The sequence below is a fragment of the Cyclospora cayetanensis genome, unplaced genomic scaffold (assembly GCF_002999335.1).
Source record: "Cyclospora cayetanensis isolate NF1_C8 unplaced genomic scaffold, CcayRef3 CcayRef3_contig_3, whole genome shotgun sequence".
NCBI classification, from domain to species: domain Eukaryota; phylum Apicomplexa; class Conoidasida; order Eucoccidiorida; family Eimeriidae; genus Cyclospora; species Cyclospora cayetanensis.
In genome coordinates, this window is record NW_020312258.1 from 183,562 (window position 1) to 199,702 (window position 16,141).

The 16,141-nt window shown below is 54.9% G+C and overlaps 2 protein-coding genes across 2 annotated transcripts; one reads left to right on the forward strand and one right to left on the reverse strand.

Moving 5' to 3' along the window:
• The first annotated feature begins 1,178 nt into the window (after positions 1–1,178).
• LOC34620802 lies at positions 1,179–11,562 on the forward strand. The gene is made up of 16 exons (XM_026338712.1): positions 1,179–1,289; positions 1,466–1,562; positions 1,822–1,909; positions 2,251–3,098; positions 3,384–3,535; positions 3,804–4,011; positions 4,189–4,256; positions 4,536–4,626; positions 4,832–5,058; positions 5,293–5,528; positions 5,763–6,291; positions 6,525–6,633; positions 6,821–6,875; positions 7,158–7,918; positions 7,982–11,364; positions 11,485–11,562. Exons 1-16 carry the CDS (start codon positions 1,179–1,181, stop codon positions 11,560–11,562), a joined length of 7,041 nt encoding a protein of 2,346 aa, XP_026194497.1.
• Positions 11,563–12,061: 499 nt separating this feature from the next.
• Positions 12,062–14,891, reverse strand: LOC34620803 (meiosis-specific nuclear structural protein 1). The gene is made up of 6 exons (XM_022734037.2): positions 14,461–14,891; positions 13,727–13,931; positions 13,401–13,568; positions 13,054–13,268; positions 12,660–12,852; positions 12,062–12,373 (listed from the first exon to the last, which is right to left on the reverse strand). Exons 1-6 carry the CDS (start codon positions 14,889–14,891, stop codon positions 12,062–12,064), a joined length of 1,524 nt encoding a protein of 507 aa, XP_022592428.2.
• Between the last annotated feature and the right edge of the window lie 1,250 nt (positions 14,892–16,141).

The following is a 16,141-nucleotide window of genomic DNA, read 5'->3' on the forward strand; positions in this document are numbered from 1 at the left end:
CATGCTTCCCCTACAGAAGCAGATACAGGGGGTGAGTCAGTTTCAGCTTTATTGTCACCAATTTAACGCGAAGGATACCCAGATTATTCGGCCATAGACGCGAATATACTTACCTGTTAGGGGGCAACAGGGCGGGCGGGCCCCTTTAAAGCAGTGGTACCGCTGCGAGTTGAGCCCAGAGATTTCTGCACCTAGTGTCTCCAGCGGTTTTTATTCAAGCCAACTGCTGATACACTGACGAAAATGATGCGTCATCAGCATTCTAAACAGAAAATGCACCAAGAGCAGCGGGAAATGGTCAGTTGCACGGTCACAGCCTCTGAACGGCGGTGATGGCCGCCACATCGAGCAGCAGCCACGGCAGGCCATACATGCTGTAGCAGCTGCCTTGTATCTCCCTGGTGCTGTTTTTCTTTGTTGCTTGATGGTTTCTAACTCATTGGAAGCTGCAGAACCGCTCTAAAACTTGTGTGCGCTGCAGTCTGCCAGGCCTGTGTCTCCCTGGGAGGCAGCAGCGGTCTCTTGCCTGCGTAGGTAGGCAGTCCTTAAAGGGGGGCCCTTGCCGCCAATGAATGGCTACCTTAACCTGTTGGGATACACCTTCCGCCGTTGTTTAAAATATCCCAAAATGCTTATTTCATTTACCTGCTCTGACCTCCTGAGACTGCACTTCCGGCGACATACTCACGGTTCATGCAGTCAGAGCAGGAGGCATAACAGCCATAGGGGGTAGAGGGTTCGTGCGCTTGGCGACCGCCTCAGAGCTTCTCGCTGCAGAACCTTGCTTGCTCGCAGCGCGCAAATACAGCGCAGGCAGCTCTTGGGTAAGGACGCGGCAGAGGCGTCGAAGCCTATAGTTGCATCGGGGGCCTTCAGCCCGCAACTGCTGTCGTTGAGAAGAGGCCCCTAGCGCTACTCTCTCCGCAACACCGCCGCAGTCTTCGTGAAGGGGGCCACACGAAGGTGCATTTGGCTGACGGCGGTCCCGGAGGCCTAGGGCAGTGCAATGAAATGTTCATTGGTGCGCCCTCTCTCATTGCGAGCACCCTAGCCGCTAGCAACGTGGACCCCCGCTGCTTCCCGGTTGATGCTTCATGGTTGTCAGGAGGACAAGCTCATGAAAAGGGGCGTTAAACTGAGTCGCGCACGCCATCAAACGCTGCCATCTAACCGCTAAGATGGACGAAATACACGCGGTGATCGAATTGTTCATCAGCTGCCGCGGCAGCGGCTGGCCTCTAGTCCGCATAGAAGCCGAGAAGCAGCTGCTCATGCAGCACCTCTTGATGGTTGGCCTTAAGTCCCCCTCTTCCGAATCCCCACTTCCCCCTTCCTCTTTGATCACCGCGTGTGTTGCCCCATGCAGTGCGCGGGCGCTCTCTGACAGTGCCTTGTTACCGGCGTGGACGCTTGCGATCTCTTACTTCTTTTATTGCTAGCAGCTTGCGTTTTCGCTGCACTACAGGCAGCACCGATGGACAAGGAGGAGATCGAAGATTTGATCAAGAAATGCTTTGAGGCGGATAATAACGGCGAAATAAATTTCCTCAGCTTTTGGGCAGGTTCGTGGTTGCGGGGGCTTTTATGGGGGTTGCGCCTTCTGTAGCTCTTGTGCAACGTCGTAGCATACAGGCCTACATGGCCGAAGAAGAGTGCCGCCTTCCTCGAGGACCGTGTAGCTGTTTGCTTGGCGTAACTCTTTTCTTTACCGTTCTTTGGTTGACCTCTTTTCGCAGGAGGCTTCCTAGAGCGCCTGGCGTTCGTGAGTTTTTTGTCAGAAATGAGGTAGAAGCCTTGTGCTGCATGTGCGTATTCCCTTAGGAATGGAACATTTATTGGAACTTCTGGGTATCCGAGACTCGGCTGGGGGTCAGGTCGATGAGAAGGTGTATGGACTGCAGGTCTTCAGGTATAAAAACGACAGCACACGGGGATAGCTCGCTCACCGGTCTCGCGTGATCCTGCGTGCTTCTCCTTCGTCTGCAGGGTTTCTGTAAAGGCTCTGTCATCTGTGTTTCTGTCACTCACTCTCAATCTTTCTCTCTCCCTCTTTCTGTTTCCCACTCACTCACGCACTCTCTCGTTCTTTCTCTCCGTCACTCTCATTGTGCCTGCTCGGGCAAAATGAGCGCGAGCCGCCGCGCCGGATGTTTGCCTTTGTTTGGATGACGGGCTTCTCCTCCGCGTCTTAAGTACATTTATTCTGCACCGTGGCAAGGAGCTGCGCTGCAACTGTGGCTGCATGCGCAGAGACGGGCTTCTCGAGGAGGCCATGTCCAAGAATCAAGGACCCTCGAGCAGCGTGCTGCTTTCGCGAGACGAGGTGCTCAGCATCATCGAGCACACAAACAAATCTGTTGCCTTGCACCACACGCAGCTTATCGCCTCCTACGGACCAAAGGATTCGAGAAACAGCCGCTCAGTCAACGCGCCATGCGCCTCCAGCTTATTTTGGGACGAAGTGTACAAGGAAACGGCACTTTTGGATCCTTCTTCAGTACTTTCTGTTACGGAGCTCTCCATGATGGTCTTCGGGTTTCTCAAGGCGTACATCCACGAGGTATCGACAGATCCCCCGCTGTCGGAGCAGGCTCTCCACGAGGCACACAAGCCAGCTGCCCAAGCGGAGGAGGCGCCTGCACCGGTAACGCGGCTGACCGCAAGCGGCGCTAGCAGCTTAGCGTCGGAGAGCGACTATGCAGCAGAGAAAGCCCCAACGGCGAGCTCTAGCGAAAGAGTTGTTGACCGGTGTGCGGAGGCCTCCAAGCAGCAGCCGCAGGCATGCTTGGCTGCAGGGGAGAGCTGCCCCACTAAGACCGGCGTGCACAGGCAGGGTAACAACAGCAACACTTTGTCATCGCCAGGAGAGGGGCAACTGAGCAAGGAAGCGGATGAGCTTGCAGGGCCACTCGCGACGCCCCAGAGGATTGCTGGCGATTCTCGCGAAGCCTTTTCCCAGAGAGCACCAGCCATTAGCGAGGAGGAGCACCAGCAAGATGCTGTGGAGGCCCTTAGTGACGCCGATACGCTGTCGAAACCGTCTCAAATGGATATTGCGGCTTTCCTCAAGAGCATTCACACCGATTCAGAAGACCCCAGTCAGCGCAACACATATAAATACCTACATATACACACATACATATACATGCATAGATACATACATATACATGCATGCATACATATGCATACATACATTCATACAGATACAGACAAATATATATATGTACACACCGCCTACAAGACTTTCTTTGGTGTGGACTGCAAAGCCTTTCACCACCCGCACGTAGGCGCATCCGGCAAATGGGAAGAGCCCTCTGGCCATTTCAAGAGTTTTATGAGGAGCACGCGAAAGGTCTCTGCTGCTTCTGGCTGTCCTTGTGTAGTTTCGCAGTTGCAGCACTTATTGCTGATTGCTGGACAACTGGTGGAGGGGGGAACTTTGTCCAGGAAGGATGTGCAGCGCTTGCGCTACGCGAACGCAGCTGCTGTGGACTGTCTGGACCGCTTATGTGTGGATCGAGACAAGCGCAATGACGTAAGCTTTTTCTGCGCGCCATGAGATCAGGAAGGCGAAAGGAAGACACCCGCAAAAGCCCCTCTCATATGACAGCAAACCCAGTTCTCCCCCCGCCTTTCAACCCCTCTATAAGCCCGTTGAGGTGCACCTGCAGTAGCCACTTTGGGGGCCACTGTGGCGCCTCAAGCGTTTGCGCAGGAGGTCTTTTGCAGGACAGAAAGGCGGTTTGCTGCTGGTTGGACTGCAAACCGTGCGTTGCCTTTTGCATGTTCTCTTCTGGTCTCAGGAGATACACGAGGCAGCCTTGGCGCTTCGGCGCACGCGGACAGAAAAGCAGCAGCTCGTGAAGCGGTTGAGCGACCTCGAGCAGCAGCACAGTCAGCTTCAGCTGCAGCAGGATTACCAGCTACACGAGAGAGGACAGATTGAGCAGCTGCGAAGTGAGCTGTCTTCGGAGCGCGCCGAGAAGGAACGTCTTTTGCGTCTGCTGCGTGGTAAGCGGCTCACACAATGGTCTTTACCTGCCCAACGGAGCTCGCGGCCTTGCACCTTCATTACCTTTGCACGAAAGAAGCAAGCGGGCAGGAAGGGGGAGAGGAAATGTTCGTGTCTGTCATCCTGAAGTGTGACCAGCAACCGCTTTTACAAGCCGCTCTGTGTGTTGCGAGCAGATAAAGAGGAAGACGTACAACGCATTATGCGGGAGAAAGACGCCATTTCCGCGAAGATCTCTGCACAAGTGAGGAGAGAGGCGCTAGCTTCATTGCGCGCATGCTGATTCTGGGCAAGGGGGGAGCTAACGCGGACACCGAACACGCTTCCACATATGCTCGCACACATACATTTTCCACATATGCTCGCACACATACATTTTCCACGTACTCATGGAGATATATCCATACACACGCACTAGCGCAAGAACTGAGGAGCCGTCTTTTCTGCGCAGCCGCCGGAAACACATACACTCCAGAAGCGCTTGTGCGTGCTGCTGTGTAACTCGTTCTGTTATGGGATTTAGGACGCAGAGTACACCTGTCATTTGGAGGCTGTCAATAAGCAGCAAGAGGCCTTGGCGGAGGAATACCGCGAAAATGTTGAATCTCTAACACGTGAGCTAGAAGCATCTGTCCCTTCGCTGCTTCTTCACAGGAAGCCAGCCAAACGCCCATGTAGCCTCTCTACCGTGACACACAACGCTCATCGCGTGTAGCGATCGCAGCGTCTTCTTCTCTGGATCCACTTCAGGGCTTGCGATGCGCGTTCTATTTTAGTTTAGGTGCGCTATGGTGTTGCGGGGCTCTTGTTTTCGGGCAGGAGAGAAGGCGGAGTTGGAAGACAAGCTGCGTCTGGCAGAGGATGCGGCTGCAGCAGCGGATGCCGCGCGCCAGAAGTTCCAGGGAGATGCCCACACAAGTGCTGCGGCCCTCAGGCAAAGAATCAAAGAGCTTGAGGATGATAAGCAACGGCAGGAGACGGAGGCGGAGGAGAACGATGCCCTGATACTGCAGCTTCAGGGTCGGCTGGAGGAGAAGGTCCAGCAGGTGGGTGCGTGTGTTTTTTAGCGCGGCGGGGTGAAAGATGGTTGATGCATGCGCCTCGAGTTCTTTTGTCTTTTCTGTCATCTTCGATGGCAGATGTGAGTGTTTCTTGCCGGCATGGGGGGCCTCTTACCCCTCACCCGCCCCCCCTTTTTTGTTGTTGGTAGGTGCACCAGTCATTTCTTCCCACGACAAATGTTTGCGGCTTGGGTTCGACTGGGATGTGGCGTATTTTAGGTGACCATCCTGGAGGTGAGGACCAAGCAGCAGCAGCGCTTGCTGCAGCAGGTTCGCGGCGTCCGCAACTCGCTGATGCACGTTCTTCAGGAAACAAAAGAGTCGGAGGCGGAAGGCAGCAGCCCGGTTGATCGCGTCGGGCTGCCGCAGCCGAGTGCAGAGGCTGCGAAGCTCAAGACGGGTCTGAAGGCTGCTTTGGCTCACATCAAGGAGCTGGAGGCCTTCAACGATGAATTGTCAGTCTCGCATATGGGCGTGCACAGACTTGGCAGCTCATGGGGGCGCGTCTGTCTCTCTGCTCAGCGCCTCACCAGCAGCAGGCAGGCCCTTAAGGCTGGAGGGCGGCCTTCTGAGCATCGCTTGCTTGCCTGCCGCGCTGTCCTACACGGCTGATTCAAGAGCTTGCGGGAATCCTCGGGGAGGTGGATAAATATGTGTGTGCCTCTCCCTGTGTCTGTACGCGCGTGTAGGCGGATGGAGCAACGCCGTGGATTACACCCGCGATACGAGCTGGCTGCAGCTTTGGGGGAATCTTCAGCGCCTTATGCTCAGAGGCGGCAGCTTGTCCAGCAATCACACGCGCCCCTGCGTGCCTTGCCTACTTTGGGCGCTGAATTGGAGTTGTTGGGGCTGACCACCGCTGCCTCGGCAGGTGTACCTCCTCTTGAGGACGCCTTGACTTCCGGCACGGAGAAAGCGCCAAACCCCACAGGCGAAGACCGAGCTTCTGAGAAGCCCGAAGCGATCCATGCCCTTGACAAGCTAGACGAAGCGCTCGCAGAGCCGCGGCAAGCAGAGCACACGGCCGATTCGCACGGCGAATTTCTCACAGTAGAGCGCAGCCAAACAGGCAGCGAGCGAAGTCTCTCAAAGCCGCTAACAGGGGAGAGGCCGCCCAGAGATCAGGAGACGCCGCAGAGCGAATTGACCACGCACGCTGTGGCTAGAGACCTTTCTGCCGGACCGCGTTGGAGCGACGAGGGCGTGCGGGCAGTCTCTGTAAGCGGCCGGTGCTTGCATGTTCTTTTGAAGGGCAAGACACGAGAGAATCTGTGTTGAGGGACTTTTTTGGGGCAAGGCAACTCCGAGCAGCCCTTCATGCGGCTACTTAAGGCCGAGTCAATGGGGAAATCGGCATTCTGTTGCACCCTTCAAGTCAGTATTCACAGACCTCCATCACCCTCTGTACGTTGTACAGCGATGTGCGTCTTTTTTTGCGGTTTCGTGCGCAGGGCCACGTGCCGTCTTGTACATCTTTGCGTTCCGAGCCATCGACCACAGACGCCGTGTCGAAGGAACCCACGTCTTCTGCCAGTCTTCCCGAAGCAGAAGATATCTTTGGTAAAACTATAAGCATCTGCCGCTTTATTGAGGCTCATCTTTGCGTATATATGTGTGTATGTATGTATGTACGTATGTATGTGTGCATGAATATGTGTATCTATAAATGTATATATCTTTCATGAATACGTGGTTTCGGGGAATAGGCGTGGTGGGTGCATGGTTTCCTGCCGGTGTGTTGGCTCAGATCCTCTGGATTTGTTGCAGTCGGAAGACGCGGGAGCAGGGGAAGTCGCACATGTGTAAGCCGGGCGTTTATGTTCACGGCCCCTTTCTTACTTTCTCAGAAGCACCCTTCCTCCCCCCCTCCCCCCCGCTCAGTCGGCAACGCGCTTCGCGTGCTGCAATTGCTGGTGGCGTTTACTGAGCGCTGTTCGATTCTCCAGAGTCTCCTGGAGCGCCTTGCACGCAAGACACGCAGCTTTCAAAATGAATGTATTGCATTCTGTTGTTTTTGCTGCATGCGTGCTTCTCAGAAGGATCGTGCGGGAGCGTCTCGCGGGGTCTCCGGGCGCGGCTGACAGCCGGCGAGACGCTGTGGCCAACTCTTCCGGAGCTTCCAGTGCGACGCGTGGCAGACTGACCAAGCTGCGACGGTCCTCAGGCGTCTCTGCAGGAAGGCCGAGGAACGCGGACGCCACGCAGCCACCGGCAGGCGTAGAGGCTTCCCCACCCATGACGCCTATTGGGAAAGCGAGCAGTTTGACTGGTCTTGACGTCGCGCTGGGAGGGAGGCGATGCCTGTCCCGGGCGACAAGCGGCAGCAGCGCGTGCGAACCAAAGCCCTCTAGCGGTACGCCGTTGGTGGCTTGCACTTCGCCCAGGCTGGAGACAACGGCGCGTTCAGCGCTCATCAGGGACGCGTCACCTGGTAGGCCTCCGCTAGACGATTCGCTGGGGTCTGCCCGTTCGGATGGCTCGTTCCTCGGCCTCCATCCTGCAGGAGATGCGCCAGTACATCACTCTGGGCGCTCTGGTCACGGACGCGTGCGCAGCGCCAGAGCGGGCCACAAAGGGAGCGAAGTACTGAACCGGCGAGGGGCTGTTGACTCGACAGCACTCAGCAGCGTTTTCAACATGTTCGGCGCATGCGGTGCCCTCCCCGGGAACGCCATGGAGCGCAAGGCGCACTCAAAGGACGCGGCTGACGCAGGCACCGGCCGAAAGGCGCTCCTTGCGGAAGAGAAACGGAAGCACCCTATGCGAGCCCTTGCCGCGGTAGCCGCAAGCATGTCCTCCAAGGATGCGGGCAGCTTCCGCTATTTGCAGCGCAGCAGCCAAAGCAGCGAGGAGCTGCCGGACGAGGCAGCGGCTGCCTCTTCAGCGCGTGCGCAGTTCAGTCCTCCAGCAGGAGCAGCAGGACCGGCGACATCTGCAAGCGAAACGACTCCCAGGGAGGGCCTTTTAAGAGCTCGGAGGACTGTGTCTATGGGACGCGTGGAGATCCCGTCTCGCGAAGCACCGCATCCTGATGAGACTTCTGCTTCTTGTTCCTCAGAGAGAGGAGGCGCTGCGTTGCTTTCCCGCGTCCAGCTAGCTAGGGCGACAGACGCTTCCAGCGCTGAGGGTTTCCAAGGGAAGCTTGGAGGGTCCGCAGTCACCTGCGGCTCGGGTGCGTCTCTGCGTTTGGCGTCAGAGGTGGAAAGCAGCGGTGGAGCAGCATCTCCCCGTCGGAGGAAGCCTGAGGACTCGAAGCCTACAGCGCTCGGGACAGCGGAGGCGTGCCGCAGAGGGGATGAGGCAAGCGTTAAGCGCAGCCCGCGAAGCCGCAGCAGCAGTGCGGAATCGCCATTTCGGATGGGGTCTTCCTCCAGTAGGGCGTTGGGAGGTTGCCAGCCCCTTACGCCTAATCCTTGCGAGCAGAGCAAAGAAGGTGCAAGAACGCAGAATGTTAGCCACGGGTGTTGTGATGGACAGGGGTCTTCTTCCAAGACTGCTCAGTGTGGGGGGCGCAGCAGCAGCACCCCGCGGTCTCCGTTGATTGCGCAGCTGTCGATAACGGACGCAGACGCGGGAAAGGCGGAAGCCTCTGCGGAAGAAGGTCCAGAAAACGCGCTAGCGAAGAGAGGGACAACTGCAGACAGCAGAAGTCAAGAGGAGTCGGGGGATGATCCGGGCACTCCCAGCAGCCAGAGGCTCTCAGAAAGTGAGCGCGCAGTCTCCATGCCGCACTTGCAAGTCGGCTGCAATGGCCTGCATCAGGAGCGACAGGACGAGCAGACAGCCTCCGCGGCAGCCTTGCTGGCTGCCGCTGCAGGCGTTGTCGATGCCTCTCTCCAGCAGCAGCAACTCATGATACAGCGGCAGCAGGCCCACCATGAAGACCTCCAGAGGGCGCAGCAGCAGCGAATCGATATGCTGCAGGAGCAGCTGGAACGGCTACAAAGAACCAAAGAAGAGCAGCGCGAGTCCGGAGCGCAACAGCAGAAGAAGATGATTGAAACTCTGCAGGCGAAACTGGAAGAGCTACAGCGGCGGCAGGAGCAGCGGGAGCACGACTTCCACGAATCTCAACGCAAGCTTCTTCAGCAGGAACTTGAAATTCAGCTGAAGCAGCGGTTCGAAGAGTTGAAGAGTTCTCCTCGCAGGCTAAGCTTGGAGTCTGCAGGGGTGAGTTCCTCAAGTTTGGTGGCCTTTCCTGCTCATTCCCCTCTAGAAGGGAGCGCGACGGCTCTGCGGAACGCGCTGGATGGCAGTCTGGACTGCACCCAGGTTGCGTTTGAGTCTGGAAGGTCGAGGAGCACTTTTGCTGAGGAGCCTCTCCAACAGGCAGGATCCCTGCAGGACAGCGAAAGCAGCCGCCTTTTCGGGTGCTCGCTTGCGTGCAGCAGACTCCCAGCATTGCCAGGGGGTGGTGCTGGTGAAGGCAGGGTCCTCGACTCGCAGTTAGCGGCCGGCGGAAAGACTGACAAAGCACGGGGTGCTCTGGAGGCTGACGCCTGGATGCACAAACACGTGGAGGCGCGCGGAGGCGCAGGGCTACCAGAAGAGCATACGAGTGGTCAGCAAGAGTTGCGCTGCTCACACACGAGGAACTGCCCGGGAAAAGGGCTGAGAGCGCCAGGTGACGAGGAATGCGTCACTCTGGATGCATCACGATGCGGGAGTCACTGTTTCAACTTGTCTTTCCCCAGCTGCTCGGGTGAAGAGGTGTCGACAACCACCAGCAGTACCATTATCAGCCAGTCGCCGACGCCTGCCGGGTGCGCTGTTAGGCCAGCACAGCGTACTTGGCACTGGGGTTCGGACGGCGGGTTCCCCCCCATCGACCAGCAAATGTTCGTGCTGAGGGGTGACCGCTGGGGGGCGGCCGCACAAAAGACAGCAGCCTCGAGCACAGAGACGGCACCGCGGCAATACAGCGCCTCTCGGCTGCCTCATCTGCCGTCAGCGCGTCATGTTGGTGCACATCAGCACTTGGCTATGCCTTCTGGTCACGCAGATCCTGTGCTTTCTGCGAGCACAAACCAGCGCATCAATAGCTCTGCAGGCTCTTTGTGGAGCCCTAAAGCCTCCAAGGAGCAGGTACCAGGGTCAAGAGACCTGCACGCTTGCTGCGGTGCCGCGCCGAGCGCTGCTCGTCCACATGCGGCGGCGGAGGGGCTGCTCTCTGGCTGCGTTGGCGTGAAGGGGCTTTCCAGATCTTCAGTTTTTTCAGAACTTCCCCGGGTAGAGGATGCCCCTGCCCTATCTCTGCCGAGTCCGTCGAAGGGGCACCGCCAATTTCAAGAGACTTGGGGGGAAATGAGCTGGGGACCGTCGCCGTCTGCTTGCCATCCCGTCTCGCGGGCTGAGAAGGTCACGGCCTTGCGGCAGACGCCCATAGACAGCGACCGGGGTCTGGGAGGCGGCAGCCACACCAGCGAGCAAGGGCCCACGCGTTCTCCATTAACTCCGCTGCCTGAAGGCGTAATGCCCTCTCGAGACGCTCAGCTGCGCGCGCCTCTACCGTCGGCGCGGTCGCTCGCATCCACGACTTCTCACGCTACAACGGCCACCCAAAGGTGGCCTTGGGAGCGTGGAAACACGCTCACGCTAGAACAAACGAAGCGGAGGGACAAAGGAGGTGCGGTGCCCCCATCGGCGGACTTCCTCGGGGTCACCTCCACCTCGGCGCGCGGCACAACCACTCACCGACACACGGTATCGCTGAACGCCCTGGCCACGGGGGCAAGGCGTTATTATGGCGTGCAAGGCAGAGACACGGAGACTCCTGATGACGCCTCATTTCCAGACCGCCGGAGGAGCGAGGTAGGGGTCAGAAACACGCACTCCTCAGCCACAATCGCAGGATACGACTGTGCTCTGTACGGCCCTCGGCGGACCGTTACCCCGCTCATGAACAAGCTGTCTTTTCCGAATGCACCTGACGTCGAATCCGTACGACAACGCAAAAGTCTGGCTGCCTGTTCAACTGGACTTAACGGTGCTGCCCGCGGTTCCAGAGAATCGCTTTGCGGAAAAGCGCTTGACTGCAGCGAATCTGAAACTCCCTACTACCGCCGTTCCACGACGAGCGGTACGCTGCCTGATGTTGACGTGCTGCACTCCGCGTCGCATCACCCCCGTCAAAAGACGCGTCACGCACCCGCCAAAAAAGGCAAGTGTGACAGGAAAACACAGCGTGAAAACGGCAAGACCCCCGAGAAAACCACCGCTGACGAGCGATCCAGCAGCGCCTCCCAGCTGTCCCTTGATTGGAGCAGTTTCAATAACAGTCTCATGACCCAGGTGCAAAAGTGGATTAGCTAGCCAGCTAGCTAACTAGCTGCCCGGACCCACCGCTTGAGCTGCATTCCTGTGGAGCCCCTTGTGGCACAATGCATATCCGGTGTCCACATGAATTCGCAGCCGCAGTTTCTTCTCGAGCTAACCTCTTGCGGTGGTGCCGCTACTGTAACTGCGCAATGTACTAATGTTGTGACTTAGTTTATCACTTTGCTTGGCAACCAACCTTACGCCGTTTTCAGGTTAGCAGCTCGATGAATGGCCACACAGTATACAAAAGTCATGGCAAGCGTGTTAGGCGTCTGCTGTTCGTTGATCACCTAGTACGCGGTCCCGCGTAGAGTAAGGCTTCCTCGGCACAGTGCCGCCACTCTGCAGTTGACAGGCTATCCGCAAGACCTGGCATATTTTCTAGCACAGTTTTTGCTGACAGTGTTGGTGTGTGCTTGCACGCACCAACACGCCAGAGTTAGCATCGTTTACGTTGCTAGCCAGTGCGAATTTCCCCCATTTCCAACGAGATTCGCGTAAGCCCTCAAAGTTTCGCGCTAGCGTCAACCAGAAGCAATAGTTGGATATATCACCTCTTCATTGGTTGGGCCTGGAACGCGCTTCCAACAAAGAGACTGCTCTAAGCATTTTGCGTAGTACAGTTCAAGTGGCTAGCAAAGCCAAGAGTAAAATTTTCAACAAAGTAAGTTTACATTTCAGGGGAGTCCCCAACGCTCAGTGGTCGTATCGTTCTGGGGAGTGTGGTCAGTTTATCTAGGGGAATGCTTGCAGGATGTTGGTGTTTTGCGTCTCTAACTATATTTTGTTCTCGTTTGCCTTGCAGAGTATTCTTTGGCAAGAAATCGGCGAGCTCTGCGTGCTCGCGTAGCAGTCTCTCCCTCTCTTGCTGAATGATCATTCGTTTCTCATTTTCCAGTTCGGCACTTTTGCGGTGCTCTTCCAATTCCCTCTCACGCTCCTTCGCCATTTGACGTCGACGCTCTTGGATTATGGCTTCCACCTGGTGCACACCCGATTTTTGCACCATACGGAGCATTCAGTGGAATACTAGGTTCAAGCTCTCTTGCAGAGCGCTGACAACAGATTTTTTCATGGAGTGACCTACGAGTGAATTCCGTGTATCTACGTAGGACTTCAGGAATGCATATGAATGGCTGTACCTTGTGCACTGTGGTGATGAATTCATTAACTTGGATTGACCAAGTTGTTCTCATCGCAGTTTTAGTGGCTACATTTAAGTTATCCGACTAGGCGCCACTCAACGTTAAGTATGGAGACGTCAGTACCTGCTTGTTGTGCTCCAAAATAGCGAGCTTGCGCCTCTGCTGGGTCATCTGCTCAAGCGCGACTTCTCTAGCAAACTTCGCAAGAAGCTCTTGCCGGAATTTCCCTTCTACAGCCAGTTGAACTTGGCGTTGTCTTTCCTTCTCCTCCATCTGTTCCTTAAATGCAGCTAACAGTAGTGCCTTCTCTTCTTGTCTGTTCGCAGAGACCTCGACGCCCCACATTCACGCACGGAGCAGTGTAGCCAGGCTACCCACTGCGTCGGATTCGCTCTTCATTGTTGCCGAAAGTGCAATTCCGGGTCTATGCTTTTATTCTACGACTTACTTCGTACACGTCAATATGCGAATGAATACGTATAGACTTTCTACAGCCGCCAAAAGTCTACCTGCTTACCGTTTTTGCTTCTGGGCTTCTTCCTTCTGCCGTTCCTGCTCATCGCGCTCGTATGTGTACAACTCTGCTACAAGCTGAGCATAGTCTGTCTCTTCTTTCTGTTTTTGCAACTGGCTCTGTAGTAGTTCATTCAAAACTCTTGCCTTCTCTCTCCGCACTAGTTCCTTCTCCCGGGCCAGGTCTTCCGTGCGTTTACGTTGCATTTCAAGGTATTCCTGGGCACATACGGAATAGTGGTATACACGCAAGTGGATGTATGGACAAGTTTTTACTTTGCACACATGGAGCCTAGAAATCACCCCCAAGAGTACTAGGTTACTTTCCTGCTGAAAGGCTTCTAGCCTTACCCTGATTTCGCTTTCTTCTCTAAGCTTCTCTTCACGAAGCCGCTGCTTTTGCCTCTCCCTCTCTTTTGTCACTTCTTGAACTAAAATCGCGTGCATCTGTCGGCGTTCTGCCAACTGCCGTCTCTCATCCTCCATTTCCTCTAAAAGCTTTGCAACAACTGCTCCAACCTTGAAGTTCGCGATCAAACACAATTGATAAGTTAGCAATCAAGGCGCTGCTTCTTCAATGTCCAAAGGGTGTCTCTTGAACCAGATTTTCTCTCGAAAACAGGCACATTAGTGGTGGGTCAATCCCGTAGTCCCATATTAATATATTTTGGACATACTTGTTCCTGTTCACTAGCGTATTTCTTTGCAGTTTCTTCTTGTTTCATACGTCGCCTTGCAGTGATCTGATCAGCCAAGTCTTCCCCAACACGACGCATCTGTAAGTTGCGTTCAAGCTCCCTGCGCCTGGCTTTTTCACACTCAGCCAGCCGCTCCTCTTCCATAGCCAAGTTCAGCCGTGCATCCACCATGGCAGCATCGACTCTGCACCGCAAACCCCGTCAAGCGTCATGCTGGAGTAGGACACGAAGGTTCTTCCGCCATTTTGCAGACGATTCGACTTTCCGTTAGTGTGAAGTTTTCAGTGCTTTCGATTTTCAAGTAATACCCGTTCTGTTCGGTGTCATTTAGGCATCAGTGTACTCAGCTAAAGTTTAGTACCATGCTCCTCAATTCGCTAAATAAATGTACTTAAGAGAGCTGAGCCTTCTCTCCAGTGTCTCAAGATCAGGAGGCTGTCAGTGTAACTGCGACTACTTCAGTTTTGCGATGAACAGAGCGTAAGCTCTGGCAAGCAGACATGTATTCTTCACATCTGACAACTCTGGTGACTGGTTATGCCACTGTATACTTATGCTTACAAATTTAGCTGAATGTGGTGACAGGCCACAGACTTAAATAAAGAGACCAGACTGTGTGAGACCTCCGAGAATGGTATGTCCTTCTGCCAGGACTGGCTCAATAAAAAAAATAGATGCAATGTGTCTTTCCGTAAACTCGTATATTTGCTTACTCCCTAACTTGTCGTTCAAGTAGCTGAGCAGCTCTTTCGCGGTTTACCTTCGCTGTTGCCAGTTGTTCCTTGAGTTTGCGGATCTCCTCGCTCTCCATACAAACTTTCTGCCTTTGCAGATCGATATTTGTCAGTTTTTGATGTTGCTCTCCCAATCTACTGGTGACGCGATGCTGCAACTCCGCCCCTTTAATCTTTTGTTGTGCTTCTTTTTCTTGAACAGTGGACGCCAATTCTGTTGCGAAGTCTTCAAAATCAGCGATTGCTGCCTTGCGTCGCCTTAGTGCCTCTACCCTTGCATCACTGCGGTAGGCATTGATCATCTGAATGTGCGTAGCTACGCCTTGCGTCAGCTCTGCGTTGCGCTTTTCGTCGCGACGATTGCGCTCAATAAGTCGCTCGACGGCTGGGCGATTCGACGCCTTCCCCATGGTAGTAGCCAACCACAAAAAGTCAAGATCTGAATACTTTCGTACACATAGAGGTAGTCTCTCTACCACCTCAGGCGCATGGTAAATTTTAGAATCCAGTCCTACGACAGCTGGCTACAGTGTCAACAAATTTCTGTTTGGTGTGTGTCTGTTCTCGGCCAAACACATGAGGAAGATGGCTGCTGGCAAGAACTCTAATTTTTAAAAAAGGAGCAGGATCTTGTAATTTTTAGAGGCTTTGTAAAGGGGGAAACGCTCCTAGTTTTTCATGGCTCCCCTACTTGCCACGACTGGTGCCAATAGTGGAGGCCGCGGGATTCAGCGTTGGAGAAAAAAATGCTTTCCGCTAACTTTTCATGCCCCAAAAGTATTAGGCATTTCAAATATGTCATCTATGGGGTGTTTGTGATACGTGTTACCTTTGAATGACTTGTGCACATTCCCTCTCCCATAGATGCACGTGGGCTGCCCTGTGCTCGTGGCTTGAACAGTCAGTGCTATTCACGTTAAAGCACAGCCACATCTGTCGGACCTACATGACAAAATTAATGGCCTGCAAAGGTGACAGTCGGACGGCAAAGAAACCAATGGTCTCGAAGGCTCGGCTCGTCTCCTGCCACAGGCAGCGCGACCGAGGTCACCGGGTGACTGTGGGGCAGGGGAGGCTGGAAGAGCTGGCGGGTATCGCTTGGCGAACGCGCATTAACATACTCTCCTCCAAAATAAAAATTCAGCATGCTCGGACAGTATAGTGACTATATTGCTTCGAAGCGTGCTGTTTGTGTTGGGCGCGTACTCGGCCACTGCTTAGGATTCCTCATTTGTAATACCGGTGGCCTAGTTTTAGCATCAAAATAATTTAGGCGTCAAAAAGATGTTCATGAATCAAATTTGAGTCCCAGCACCAATTGTTCAAATTTGCATTCAGCGCTCCGTCCTCTTTGAAGACGCTTGATGCATCTGAACAATTCCTTAAAGCTGGTGGAACCTCGTGGAAACTCTGCCGATACATGTGCGCTCCCTAGCAGCACGAGCCATCGCGCCCTTTCAGAGCCTTCATACCTGAAGATGATAGGCCTTCTGACATTTTGTCGCTTTCGTCTCCCCTGAGAAGCGCCAGGCAGCCTGACCGGAAGAGTACAAAGGGTGACAATTGGGCGGTCATGCAGAGACGTAATGTGCAACCCACAAGCCGCCACCGATACGGATTACCTTAATGCGTCGAAGGGGTTGTGCTGACCTAGGGCACC